General features: G+C 38.1%; 2 protein-coding genes across 2 annotated transcripts in view; both read left to right on the top strand.

Moving 5' to 3' along the window:
- The window catches only part of LOC140922401 (octopamine receptor beta-2R-like), an 846-nt gene extending 354 nt beyond the window's left edge, over positions 1 to 492 (top strand). The window contains exon 1 of the mRNA XM_073372386.1: positions 1 to 492. This exon is cut by the window's left edge and continues 354 nt beyond it. Coding sequence (XP_073228487.1) covers positions 1 to 492 — 492 coding nt within the window.
- An 11,537-nt stretch (positions 493 to 12,029) lies between these two features.
- On the top strand, positions 12,030 to 12,935 carry LOC140922402 (uncharacterized). Its single transcript, XM_073372387.1, has 2 exons — positions 12,030 to 12,260; positions 12,744 to 12,935. Exons 1-2 carry the CDS (start codon positions 12,030 to 12,032, stop codon positions 12,933 to 12,935), a joined length of 423 nt encoding a protein of 140 aa, XP_073228488.1.
- The last annotated feature ends 2,065 nt before the right edge of the window (positions 12,936 to 15,000 follow it).

The following is a 15,000-nucleotide window of genomic DNA, read 5'->3' on the forward strand; positions in this document are numbered from 1 at the left end:
ATTACCCAAAGTATTTTCTTCTCTTGGGTTCTAGCAGTTAGTTATAATGCGCTACAAGATATCCTTTGTATTGTTTTATATCAAAACAAGACCTGTCCTTTTGTAATTTGGCTGAACATTATAGTTTTCGAGATTCTTCCATGTGTTATACTGATACTCTGCTTTGTATCAATGATATTTCATGTATGCAGGCATGATCAGTCAGCACTCATCTTAGCAAAACAGTTACGTTTTAACCATCAGGTGTCTTTTAAAACCCATCACGAGAAGTCTGCAGTAATAATGATGGGTCTTGTGATAGGAGTGTTTCTTGTTTGCTATGGGATGCATCTGTGTTGTGGTTTTCTATTACTATCCTCATCGCCCTGCGATGATGAAAGCTACAAAATTCCTGTCTTGGTTTTAAACTCGGCCATTAACCCGCTGGCTTATGCCTGTTTTAAAAGAGACATAAAGAAGGAGTTTAAAAGAGTTGTTGGCGCTGTGTTTTAAAGAAAATACATCAATTTTAACTAAACCGTACCACAGGTCGACGGGTGACTCAATTTTGGAGGATGTAGGATTTTTAAGACGATGAAAGGCTTGAGAAGAGACTGCCAGATAGATCTGTGACTCTTGGCTGAAAGCGAATTGGAATTTGTAACGAAAAAAAATAAAAAAACGGGCGTATGGGGAGAAAAAACAAGATGCTTTGGACCCTAAGAGAATGTAAAATATTAGGGAAAGGACTGAGGATCAAGTTCACACAGTGGTGGGAGGCGAAAGTTCTTATCAGATGGAACCTTTAATATCACATCGTGAGAGTATCATTTTATGTTCACATCCTGCAAGCAAACACTTGGTTTCACTTTCTCCATTTTGGTGCACTGTTAAGAAAGAAATATTCTGCATGAATCGAGAATCGAGTAAGATCATTTTTGAGCATGTGAATTAAGTAGTAGTTTATTTATCTTCCAAATGCAAATTATTCCGATCAATTTATCTTAGCTTGAATGAAATGTTTAAGAACGTTAGTACGATCTGCCTCGACTGCATACAGGAGTGCTCTTATTTCTCATGACGTAAAAGGCCATCGGTTTCTTTAGCAAACAAGTTTCCAAGCTGTTTCTTTGCTTTGAGTTTAACTTCTTGTAGCATCTCATATATATGTATTTTTTTCGACAGTTGTCATGCAATTTTACCTACTCGCTTTTGATTGGATAGCGAAAACGAAAAAAACTTCTTCTAATAAATTGCTGCCTAACTTTTGCCGTAATTTGTAACACCTGTGGAATTTGCTAATAAAGAACTGTCACAAATACGAATACAATGACCTCGCAATTACTTAGTGAACCAAGTTGACAATAAGCTAACCTTGTCCCGTTTGACTGACAAATGTTTTAGCGCAATTGCCACGTGACGGTCCCCGTTTTCTCTAGCTCTTGCTAGCTTAGGAATACGTCAATTTGATAAATGTGACCCTGCTTTTTACGGAAAAGCGTTATTGCAGGCTACAAGAGGAGCCCGCTATCCTAATCTCCAGGTTGTTATTACGCATGCGTCGCATGTATGTAGCCAGCATTAGTTTGGACTTCCAGTAAGAATGAAGGGAACGCACAGAACGCAATTTGATCACGCGCGTCTCTACCTTCTGCCCCTCGTTATCTGATCACGCGTGCTTTGACCGTATGTCACGCGAAACTTACGCAAAGCACAGCGATGGAGCAAAAGCGTTTTGACCTTCGATCGTTGTCGCCCGCACTCCCTTATCTTTGGTTATTACTAGTTACTAGTTACTTCGCATGCGTCACATGTATTTGGCCAGCATTCGTTTGGACTTCCATAAAGGATGAATGGAATATACAGAAGGCAATTTGATCACGCGCGTTTGGACCTTGTATCACTCGTAATCTCATCACGCGTGTTTTGACTATCTCTCACATGAAACGCACGTAAAGCACACTTACGCACAGTGATGGATAAAAAGCGTTTTAACCTTCGATCCTTGCCGCCCGCACTCAGTAACCTTTAGTTATTACTAGTTTATAATCTATAGCTGATAAGAACTTCCTTTAACTGCCAATACGGATGGATTCTCGGCTGGTTTCTTTCATTACTGACCATGACTGGAAATAAATTGACAATCTTCCTCGGCTCATTTGCAGCAGACAAAATCTCAGCACCAAAACCAACGCGATTATTGTTTCCCTCGCCGTGGTAGATTTAGCTAGATTTCTGTGTTGTAGTTGAGCGTAAGTCCTTCTCTATTTTTCAGCGACATTACGGCAAAAACGCCTGCTACTTGCCTCAACATTTGCTATCTTGGGTGAGTTTTATAAGGTGGTTGTTTATAGGAACACTTCGGTTGGAAACTTAATTATACAGTTTAGAACTGGTTCGTTTGATTGCTATCGTCTATCCTCTAAAGTGCATTTCTTTAATTCATGACTCGTCGTCGAATTATCCGTTAGCTATTTTCTTCTTTTGGACTATAACATTTGTTTTTGTGGTATTTCGGTTTTCATTTCGTTTTTGTTTAAAAACGAGTCTTGTCACTACTCCTTTTAACTTTCTCTATGTAATTTCACTCGAAATCCTCCCATGTGCTCTGATTATAGCCAGTTTTGTATCAATGCTGTTTAATGTAGGCAAGCATGATCGGTCAGCACGTACCTAATAGCAAAACAGTTACGTTTTAACCACCGGACCATCAGGCGTCTTTTGAAACTCTTCACGAGCGGTTTGCAGTAATAATGATGGGTCTTGTGATAAGAGTGTTTCTTGTTTGCTATGGAATGTACGTACCTTCTTTGTAGTTTTCTAACACTATCCTCATCACGATGTAATAATGAACACTATAAAATTCCTGTTTTGGTTTTAAACTCGGCCGTTAACCCGCTGGCTTATGCCTTTTTCAAAAGAGGCAGTCATAAAGAAGAAGTTTTTAAAGAGAAAGCTAACCAAGTGAAGCCCTCGCACGTATGTGTTTGACTCATTTTCTACACTGTAGGTCTTAACATTAATTGAAGTAGAATAAAGAGAGTGACAAGCTTAGAACTGGGCAATATATGGCCCTTTTGGACTCCCGCTGAATTGAAATTTGGAAACATGGTACTTAGCCATTTAAGCCCCAATTCTCCAAACTGATCTCCATACATTTCCTTTAAGATTTAGTTGGGAGAATTTGATAGCAGATCAAAGCATTTTCTCTTACGTGATCATTTCATAAATTCTCATCGCCTTATCTCTTGACAAGGCAGGAATATTGTTGGGAGAAAATTGATGTTGGTCACCTTTGGGACTTGAAGGGTTAAGAAAGGAGCAAGACCCATTGGACAGTGAGCAAAAATCCGATTTCTGTCTTAGTGTATTTAAATCAAATTGCGGCTACTTCTCGTTAAATGAAAGCGTGAGGTATTTTCTCCTTCTGCTCTGGAAACACAAATAAACAAACAACTCGGAAATGGAATATAATTAATCTGCAAGCAAGATTAAGTTAAACACGCAGTCTGCACGGCGTTGACGACGGTGGAGAGACCAGGTAACCTAACCACCGACCTTCCAACCGCTCTCACAGAGTAGACCACCGGGCCTTCACGATTTATCAGGTCAGTTAGGGTTGAATTCCACCGACAAGTAAGTTTTCCGTGCGAACGCTGATAAATTTTACGCTCGTAAATAAACTAGAGGCAATGTATGACTTCAACGTTTACTTTTATGCGTGGCCTTTCATATATCTCCTCTATTTTTTTTTACGCGCGTACGCACGGAAAAATTACGTGGCAGTGGAAATCCACCTTTAGTCTTAAAATGTCCGTACTAACCGGTTGTCCGTACAAAGCGGGCTATCAGAAAAACACGCCATTAACGGTCACATGTTGTATCTATATATAGACATTTTAGCTAGAAAACGTTCGATTTAATTTCTTAACTGAATCGATCTTCAACAAGTTAATTTCATCCTAAAGAAATCTCACGATCATTTGTCACAGTGCTTGACTTAGAATATAATTACTTTTTAAGTTGACTTAAGGTGTTTCGATACAGTTTTTCAGAGGCCATACCGATATTTTTCAATCGTCTAAAAAGTGGTTTTTTCCTTGTCCGATCGCTACAAATTTTCACCAGTAATTTTGTTATGCATTGAAATTTATGAAAATGTAGTTTTAATTAAAATCGATATTACTATGACAACAATAAACAAAAAACTTTGTAATTGATAAAAGCCGAATTTTGTGTGATGTAGTAGATTCCTAGAATTTACTAACTGAATACATTTTGTATACTACTTATTTTCGTTGTTTGAAATGTATTCCTTATCATTAAACTACTTATAAGCAGTTATATTTCTTCTTGATGCAAATTGACTGTCACGGCTCTGCACAATACAAATTATCATGACATTCATCAGCACCGTTAGTAAAAATAAAAACGATTAGTACCACGGGGGGGAGGGGGGGTGGTACTTCCTATAATGGCCTATATGGGGGGGAGGCTCCGCCCAAGAGCGGTACCTTTTCAGGCTTTAGTAGGTAAATATATGAAAGGGCAAGGGTTTCATTAGTTTAAGTATATGAAAAACTATGGAAATCGGTCCTTTTGGTCTGTAATAGAACCAAAAAAAGGACGAACAGATATATTTTGTGGATGTGAAACAGACAAGAAAACTTCCTAGTTCCGGGATTGATTTATATTCAAAAGAAGGTGAAAATACAGCAATTAAAGTCTAAACTAGGTATGTGAGAGGATTACAGTAGAAGGTAAGTGGTTACTGGTATATAAAAGGGTAAGGGGGATTGGACATCGCGGCACAGCCTCCCTGTATAAAACTTAGTTGAGTGCCCTCCCCCCTTGGGATAGTAAAAAATAAATGCTACCCTGATATTTATGCAAGGTGTTGTTTATAATCTATAGTTAATAAGAACTTCCTGTAACGGTTAAGATGGAGACCTGGTTTTGGATTCTTGGCTGGGCTCTTTCATATCTGGCTATCATTGGAAATGGATTTACAATCTTCCTCGTTTGCAGCAGACGAAATCTCCGCACCAAAACCAACGCGTTTATTGTTTCACTTGCCGTGGCGGATTTCTGTGTTGGTTTGAGTGTTATTTCTTCTCTGTTTTTATGCGACTTTACAGTCACCTGCCACTGACCTCAACATTGGCTGTCTTGGATGAATTTTGTAAGGTGGTTGTTTAGTTACACGTCTGTTGTAAACTTATGTGTCTTAGTACTGGATCGTTTTATTGCCATCGTCTATCCCCTAAAATACATTACTTTTATGACTCGCCGTCACGTCATCCAAGTTATTTTCTTCTCTTGGACTGCAACAGCTGCTTTTGAGGTGCTTCAGTTTTCACTTCGTGTTAGTTTAAAAACGAGGCTTGTTGATGCTATTTTTTGCTGGCTAGATGTAATTTTTCTCGAGTTTCTCCCATCTACGCTGATCAGTTTTGTTTCAATGATAGTTTGTGTACGCAAGCATTATGGGTCAGCACGCACTTTATCGAAACAGTTACGATGTAATCATCACTGGGTGTCTCTTAAAACCTATCACGGCGAGAAGTCTGCTGTAATAATGATGGGTATTGTAAGGAGTGTTTGTTATTACCTACGGAATGTATTTACATTGTAGTTTTCTAATACTATTTGACACTACTGGAATGGCATCATGCAACGATGTAAAATACACAAAATTCCTGTCTTGGTTTTAAATTCGGCAATTAACCCCCTGGCTTATGCTTTTTTCAAAAGAGATGTAAAGAAAGAGTTAAGAAGACTTATCGCTATAAATATGTTTTTAAAGAAAGGCAACCAAGTTAAGCCTTCGACGTACGTGCTTGGCACGAGGAGGCATCTTAGTAGCTCGCTCGTATAGAAAAGTACTTACAGTTGAAATGTACAGTCAAAAAAGCTCGATTTTCTGCATGCTTAGAGCTGGCAAATCTACGGCTCGGCGTTTTTGAGTCCAACTGAATTGAAATTTGGAAATATTGGTATTTGAGGAAGGAGCAAGACCCATAGGACCCTGAGAATACTCTTCTTAGAGAAAGCTTCAAAGGACACGAAATACACCTAACGTGGAAGCCACGCTTAGTTTGAGATTCAATCTCAGTGTTTATCATATTAAGTGGTATAGTAGGATACGAACGTTTTATGGCAGAAAATGAACAAACAAACTAATAAACAAAATGGTAAAAGAGACGGAGAATCGCGAAATATGTCATAATGTGTCTGGGAACTTACTTAAACACCCTTTCTGGTTTTTGCTATTAGCTTTTGAGGACGTTAATACTTATCGGGAAACCGTGCAATAAAAGTTCACCATGCTTTCAGTTAGAAAGATTACTTCTTTTGTCTTGTGTTCACAATGGGTAATTAAAATTTCGTTTTTGCCACTTTGGAGACAAAATGCATCAGGGGCACCCAACGACAATTTTCGGAAAAATATCTGTTCGGAAGACGATTTGAGATCTAGAATTTTCGGAACATTCGTTGTAAAATTTCTTGCTTGCCTGCTTCTCCTAGGATTTTCGAACATCTAAAATATGGTATAATTGCCTATTTTTAACGGATTTTTACCCTACAAAGGTCCCCTAGAATTTTCGGGAGCCTTTTTCTGGCTGAAATTTTCGAAAAGGTAAGTTTTGATCCCTATAATTTTCGGATCACTAGACTTTCAGCTAGGAAATCCGAATAGATGAAAAATTTTTAGGGAATAAAAATATGCCTATATCTACCGTTTAAATACCAAAATACGTTTAACAATGCTATGTGTTAGTGGTTTTGAACTATATTCTCGTTGGGTGCCCCTTATGCATCGTGGTGAGCGATATGAAACGTGTTTTTTTCCTCCCGTCATTGACGTTAACATACCTTAATCAGCATTACGAAATTCCTGAATGGATTACAGTGGAACCTCCATATCAAGAAGGGCCAAAGGACAGGCAAAATGCGTTCGCGATACTGACGACGTTTCGTTTCATCGAGGGTAATCCACTGTACTAGATGATCGAAAACGCGATGAAAGATAACTAAATGAAAATAGTTACGTACAAAATAAATAAATTCCTGAAAGGATCTTATGAGATTAACTGGTATGAAGAAAGAAGGAGAAACACACGTCAACTTGCGTGAGGTTAGCCGATTTAAAAACTAGATCCTTTAACATTCGCAACCTGAAAGAAGTGATCTTTTTTCTCCTGTTATACAAATCCCTGTATTGGAACGTTACGCAACATTGCCCATGGTCAAATTTCGAGCAGGGCCACCTGTGATTCAACTTTTAAAAAAATTAATAATGAGTGCCTTTCGGGAGCCTTTTGAAATATTATGATTGTTAATTATGACACTTGTCATTAATATGACAGTTGCGTTGTTCATTGGTCAAGAGATAAAGAGGACCAGCATAAAATTGTTATGAATTAAGTCTGATTAAAGTAAAATGTTTTTTTTCAAGGGGAAAAAATAATGCATGTTTCATCATAGTTTTTAGGCAAAATTTGTCAGCTTCTAATTTCCCATGCTAAATAAAAACTAAACTAACGAAAAGAGTTTCTTTTCTTAGTCTGTATAAATCGTGACACAAAATTAACTGTTGGCTGGTTGCTCAATAGGCAGTCCAACACCAAACAGGGGAAGAGTTGTCCACCGCTGGAACGCTATGATATTCAATAAGATTTTCGAAAAATTAAGCGACAAGAAATGGAAGTACAACAGAAAAATTTTACCTTGACATAAATATTGATAATTTTGCAGAACAGTTGTTTGAGGTCATATCGAAACTTCTATGTTTCTTATGCCATTCAGTATATTTCAAGAATTGTAAATTTAACACGTGTTCTACCATGGCTAATAATTCATAAAGGTGCAACCAGACGCTTACGTCGAGATAGCCTGCGTTGCAGCCGGCCCACGAATAATCTTTCTTCCACTCGGGCAATCGTCGGGAGGGTATTTTAAAAGTTGACCTTCAATACCTTTTGAAGACTTTAATTATCGGCAACGTTTTTCAAAAAGGAAGAAAAACACTCCACTTAATGATATTGATATTGAGCAAATTAACATGCTAAACCGGACATGATCATGCAAATGCACTGACAATACTATTACTAACAAACCTGACTGAAAATAAATACATATCAATTAAATTTTATTATCATTTCGCCATAAAATTAATTAAATAAAAGAGGCAAGGGAGCCCAAGGAAGCCAATAAGACTTAGCTTGTGAATAGGAACACCTTAAAAAGTATGTTATCTAATTAACAAATAAAATACTGACATCGGCAAGTGATTGAGTGATTTAAATAAAACGTAATCGATGCCGGTAGTGAACGAAAAAAAAGCGAGTGTATGTATTTTCCGGTCCACTTTTGGTTTTATATTCAAGGCAATTTTAAAATAGCCCATGCATTGATAACAGTTCCCTTTATTTTCTTTTAGTATATACACACTCAGTGATCTTGGTAATTCAAGCAATCTGATTGGTTAGCTATCTCGGACTATGACGTTATATTCACCGCGCTAGGCGGTGAATATAAAGCCGAACAAAATCGCTGTCGTGAACTGGGTGTTTTGCCAAAGTTTCAAAGTAAAACCTTTTTGAAAATACACGAATATCCAAGTGCTGATGACTTTGAAGGCAAGAAAGGACTTCATGGTGTTTAAACAGCGTGATTTATTGTGAAGTGGTTTACTTTAGCTGACTTTTTGTACGCTCGAAGCTATGTTTACCACTTCAGAGGAAAACGAGGTCGCTTTGTCACTGTTTTGTGATTTCGGGATTTTCTCGCAAGACCAATTTTGCCTATAAATAGAAGTTAATTTATGGAGAAGAGAGGAAGGCAAATATTTTCGAAAATTGTACGTGCCAGCAAGTTAACAAGGCAAAGAACTTTGGAGATAAACAACGCTCACCTTGATCGCAGCCGCTGTTGACAGCATTTGCAAGAAGCGACGAAGAAAACTTTCTCATTCACGGTGAGTTGACAGAAACAAATAAAGCTCTAGATACTTTTCTTCTCAGAATTAGGTAGTAATTTAAATTTTCGGCGTTTTCTTTTAAACCGTTGATGCTAAAGCTTACAAAACTCGATACAAAAGGATTAAAACTATCATTTGCCATGTTTGAAGATACTGTAAAGATCTAACTTTTGCGCATCCACTGTTTACGGCTTCGTGTTCACGCATGAATTTTCACCCGTCAATCAAACTAATCGTTTTTTAATGGTTTCCTTTCTGATTCTGTTTAGATCACTTCGTGTGAATATACTAAAACAATTATTCACCTCAGGCTCAGTTAATATTGTTGAATAATCCCCTCGACTTCGTCTCGGGGATTATTCAACAATATTAACTTCGCCTTCGGCGAATAATTGTTAAATATAATTCTCCAGTTGGTACTTTACTACAGCACAGAAATACACTCGCTTTTTTTTGAAAAAAATGCCATCAAAGCATAGCCGTATTTTTGCGTTCCCCGGTTGAAAAATAATATTACATAAAATAAGATTTGGTTGATCAGAACGTGCAGACCGCATACAGCTATTTCAAGAAAGGTTGTCGGAAAACGTGCACGCGACAATCGCGAAAGGTATTGTGGGTGATTTTGAGTTCACTATTTTTCAAAGAAATTTCAAAGAATGGCACGAGAAGCCATGGACGTATGTTTGCGAGTGCTAAAGGAAAGCAACAAAAGTAGATTCGACAGCTACAGTGTCAGGAACAGTGCATTGATCATATCTCATATTACTTTTCGGGATTGTCGCGTGCACAGTTTTTCCGACAACCTTTCTCGAAATAGCTGTATATGGTAAAGCAATACTCACGCTGCCGGCACCTATTGATAGCGAGCTTTAGCATTGATGACGGCGACGGCAGCGAAAACACTACTTAAAAAATGTCGGAATTCTCCTTTTTTAGAAACTCTGTCGAGTCTATTCCAGTTCGCTGAAAATGTTAAATGCAAGCAAATTTCCCTGGAGTTAATTTCTTGGAGACCGCACTCAAGTTTAGAAAGAGAAAGAAACGTCACTTGTTTACGTACTCCATTAAACGTAAAAATTAGGCATTTTCACGTCGTAGTCGTGAAGTGACAGCAAAGAAATGTACAAAAAAGCGTGATGTACGTGCAAAGTCGTTGTTTTGCTTAATAAACCTATTGGTTTTTTGACGTTCCCTTTGCCTTTGTCGTTACTAAAGGTCCCTAAAATTAATGCGCCTAATGTTAATGTGCCGACCAGAAGTGCATTGGTTCTTACACTAAAAATTCGTTTGTTTCACTCGTTACAAATTTGACTAACAATTAAAGGATGTTTGTAAACAGTGACGTCTCTTATTCTCAATCGTGGGTTTATTGTTTGTACTTACCAATGAAAGTTACTGAAATAGTTTTACATTCCACTTAGCAGCCAGCCCGAGTACACGCTGCTTACAGCGTCTTGTTTACTTCTTTCTTTTGTTTTTTTTTATTGCCGTGGAAAACGATAGAACAAGTAATCGAGATAAAATGAATCGTATCCTGAGTGATGTGAAATTAAATATTTTGTTTTTGAAGCTCAACGATAAAAGATTCTTAAATTAAATCTACAAAAAACTGAGAAGGCCATGGGATGGGTTAAATGGCAGCTGGAAATTGGTTAAAATTTTAACGTGACTGACAGCTGAGAAATAATAACAAGTATTGAATGTGGCTGAATAGATCGGTATAATTCTTCAGATCATACAAAAACCAAATTCAATAATTGTTTTTATCATTCCTTTCAAAATATTCATATCTAAACTACCTAGTATGCTTACTTCGAACGATGCCTTAAAGTTTTGACTCTTCTGGCGGCAAATACAGGGGCGATTTAAGGGATGTGTAATCCATCAAAAATTGGCAAAAAGTGGTTGTCATCTGTGGTGTGTTATAGTCTTGGGTAGTAATTTTTTAAATTTGTTTAATTGTGTAAATTATCTAACTGATGTGCAAACAGTTATCCTCTTTATTGGCCAAGAGGTGGAAACAACCAACATAAAATCGTCAGAAAGTCTGAAATATAAAATAACTAGCAGGCTTTAATTTATCACGGGAGAAAGGAAAATGTATATTTTTTTTATTACAGCTACATGTATGTATATGTATGTATATTTTTTTCTGTAGATTCATTAAAATTTGTGATAAAAGAATTCAGTGGGCAACCTACCCCCCGGGGGGGAGGTACTGCCAGATGGGATATCTAATGTGCCGCTTTATAGGGTATGGTGTTCAAGCAGCTAAGTCTGGGACTGGATATAGAAATCAGAGAGCAACTCTTGGATAGGGAGGAATTTGGGAAGTTTAGTTTAGTATAGAGTAGCAAAATTCAGCTGAACCAGAAGTATAGGCTAGGTGTTCCAGTGTCGCAGCGACACACTACCACCCGAAAATTTCTGAAGAACCCCCCCCCCCCCCGCCCCCGCTCCCGGCGGGCGACCCTAAAAGAGTAGACGAGATGTCTACTGTTGGAACGGTACATTAAAAAGCGCTAACTGATAAAATCTTCGAAATTAAGCGATAAGAAAAAGACCACTTTTCTATCTTTAACAACGTCTCAGATTCCAACATTTATTCATTCCAACAACGATTCCAACGTCTTAGATTAAACATTTGTACTTATTTTATTATCAAACACACAAAGAAACGTTAGGTGTTTAATATATTATCGTCTTGATCCAAATTTTTTTATAGCACAGCGCAAGACAAATTATTACGACATTAATTAGCAAATTATTACAAATAAAGACGATTAAAAGAACAAATAGAGCGTTTTCACTCACGTGGCCAGCACCTATGCAACTTTATTGGAACAAAAGACAGCGTTTACATAAGAAAAGAGTTCAGTCAACTCCCACAGGATTGGTTGGCACGCCAACGAGGCCGCCGTTTCATTGTTTTGGAACATCAGTATGGCAGCCGTGACGTCATGTAAAAACGCTCCATAGTAACCAGTTGACATGTGTCCCTGATATTTATGCAAGATGTTGGTTAAATTCTACAGTTGATAACAACTTCCTTTAACTGTTAGGAATGGAGACCTGGTTTTGGATTCTAGGCTGGGTTCTTTCATTCCTGACCATCCTTGGAAATGGATTTACAATCTTCCTCGTTTGCAGCAGACGAAATCTCCGCACCAAAACCAACGCGTTTATTGTTTCACTTGCAGTAGCGGATTTCTGTGTTGGTTTGAGCGTTATCCCTTCTCTGTTCGCATGCGACATTACAAACACCTGCGACTGGCCTGAACATTACCGATCTTGGGTGAATATTATAAGGTTGTTGTTTAGTAACACGTCTGTTGTAAACTTATGCGTCTTAGTACTGGATCGTTTTATTGCCATCGTCTATCCTCTAAAATACATTACTTTGATGACTCGCCGTCGAATTACCCAAGTTATTTTCCTCTTTTGGGTTCTAACAGTTAGTTATAATGTGCTAAAAAATACCCTTTGTATTGTTTTATATCAAAACAAGCCCTGTCCTTTTGCAATTTGGGTGATGACCATAGTTTTTGAGATTCTTCCATGTGTTATACTGATACTCTGCTTTGTATCAGTGATATTTCACGTACGCAGACATGATCGGTCAGCACGCACTTTAGCAAAACAGTTACGTTTTAACCATCAGGTGTCTTTTAAAACCCCTCACGAGAGGTCTGCAGTAATAATGATGGGTCTTGTGATAGGAGTGTTTCTTGTTTGCTATGGGATGTATCTGCGTTGTAGTTTTCTAATACTATTTCAGACTAGCACTACGATAACCTCATCGCCATGCCATGATGAAGACTACAAAATTCCTCTCTTGGTTTTAAACTCGGCCATTAACCCGCTGGCTTATGCCTTTTTAAAAAGAGACATAAAGAGAGAGTTTAGGAGACTAATCGGTCAGGTGGTTTTTAAGAAAAGTAACCAAGTAGAGCTTTCCACTCATCGTTAGATCATTTTTGAAGGACAGAAATCTTAATATTAGTTGGCAGAACTGTCTTTGATAGCGGATTGTGTCAGGCATCGCGGGCGGCAGTTTTGGAGCCCGCAAATCCCTGGAGGTTTGTCTCAAATCATAGTTTGGAAACACTGGTGTTTAAGGAGTGTACAAGAACCAGAGGACGATAAGAATACAATCCAGTATAAGTCAGGCGCTTTCTTGAAACGATTCCGAGGTATATATATATAAAAAGACTTGTTGCCGCTGTATTTCAAAGAAAATACATCAATTTTAACTAAACCCTACCACAGGACGCGTGACTCAATTTTGGAGGATGTAGGACTTAAAAGACGCTGAAAGGCTTGAGAAGAGACTGCCAGATGGATCTGTGACTCTTGACTGAAAGCGAATTGGAATTTGGAAAAAAAAAATAAACAGGCGTACGAGGAGAGAAAACAAGAACCTTTGGACCCTAAGAGAATGTAAAATATTAGGGAAAGGATTTAGGATCAAGTTCACACAGTGATGGTTATTCTTATCAGATGGAACCTTTAATATCACATCGTGAGAGTATATTTTTATGTTCACATCCTGCTAGCAGACACTTGGTTTCACTTTCTCCATTTTGACGCACTGTTAAAAAGGAGCATGGAATTTAAATAGTAGTTTATTTATCTTCCAGATGCAAATTATTCCGATCAATTTAGCTTACCCTGAATAAATTGTTTAAGAACGTTAGTACGATCTGCATCGACCATACATAGGTCTGAGTACTTTTTTTTCTCATGACGAGAAAGGCCATCGTTTTCTTTAGCAAAAAAGTTTCCAAGCTGTTTCTTTGCTTTGAGTTTAACTTCTTGTAGCATCTCATATATATGTATTTTTTTCGACAGTTGTCATGCCTTTTTTTTTACTCGCTTTTGATTGGATAGCGAAAATGAAAAAAACTTCTTCTAATAAATTGCTGCCTAACTTTTGCCGTAATTTGTAACACCTGTCGCAGTTGCTAATAAAGAACTGTCACAAATAAGAATACAATGACCTCGCAATTACTTAGTGAACCAAGCTGACAATAAGTTGACTTTGTCCCGTTTGACTGACAAATTTTTTAGCGCAATTGCCACGTGACGGTCCCCGTTTTCTCTAGCTCTTGCTAACTTAGGAATACGTCAATTTGATAAATGTGACCCTTCTTTTTACGCAAAAGCGTTATTGCGGGCTACAAGAGGAGCCCGCAATCCTAATCTCTAGGTTGTTATTACGCATGCGTCGCATGTATGTAGCCAGCATTAGTTTGGACTTCCAGTAAGAATGAAGGGAACGCACAGAACGCAATTTGATCACGCGCGTCTCTACTTTCTGCCCCTCGTAATCTGATCACGCGTGTTTTGACCATATGTCACGCGAAACTTACGCAAAGCACAGCGATGGAGCAAAAGCGTTTTGACCTTCGATCGTTGTCGCCCGCACTCCCTTACCTTTGGTTATTACTAGTTACTAGTTATTTCGCATGCGTCACATGTATCTGGCCAGCATTCGTTTGGACTTCCATAAAGGATGAATGGAATATACAGAAGGCAATTTGATCACGTGCGTTTGGACCTTATATCACTCGTAATCTGATCACGCGTGTTTTGACTATCTCTCACATGAAACGCACGTAAAGCACACTTAAGCACAGTGATGGATAAAAAGCGTTTTAACCTTCGATCCTTGCCGCCCGCACTCAGTAACCTTTAGTTATTACTAGTTTATAATCTATAGTTGATAAGAACTTCCTTTAACTGTCAATACGGATGGAGACCTGGTTTTGGATTCTCGGCTGGTTTCTTTCATTACTGACCATGACTGGAAATAAATTGACAATCTTCCTCGGCTCATTTGCAACAGACAAAATCTCCGCACCAAAACCAACGTGATTATTGTTTCCCTCGCCGTGGCAGATTTAGCTAGATTTCTGTGTTGTAGTTGAGCGTAAGTCCTTTTCTATTTCTCAGCTACATTACGGCAAAAACGCCTACTACTTGCCTCAACATTTGCTATCTTGGGTGAGTTTTATAAGGTGGCTGTTTATAGG

Source organism: Porites lutea, chromosome 13 (assembly GCF_958299795.1).
Source record: "Porites lutea chromosome 13, jaPorLute2.1, whole genome shotgun sequence".
Lineage (NCBI taxonomy): Eukaryota > Metazoa > Cnidaria > Anthozoa > Scleractinia > Poritidae > Porites > Porites lutea.

What these genes read in the sequence shown, in the direction of transcription:
- LOC140922402 (XM_073372387.1), top strand. Translation starts at nt 12,030, where the DNA reads ATGGAGACCTGGTTTTGGATTCTAGGCTGGGTTCTTTCATTCCTGACC. An exon ending in CTGAACATTACCGATCTTGG is followed by an intron (nt 12,261 to 12,743) that starts GTGAATATTATA and finishes ATACTATTTCAG; the next exon opens with ACTAGCACTACGATAACCTC.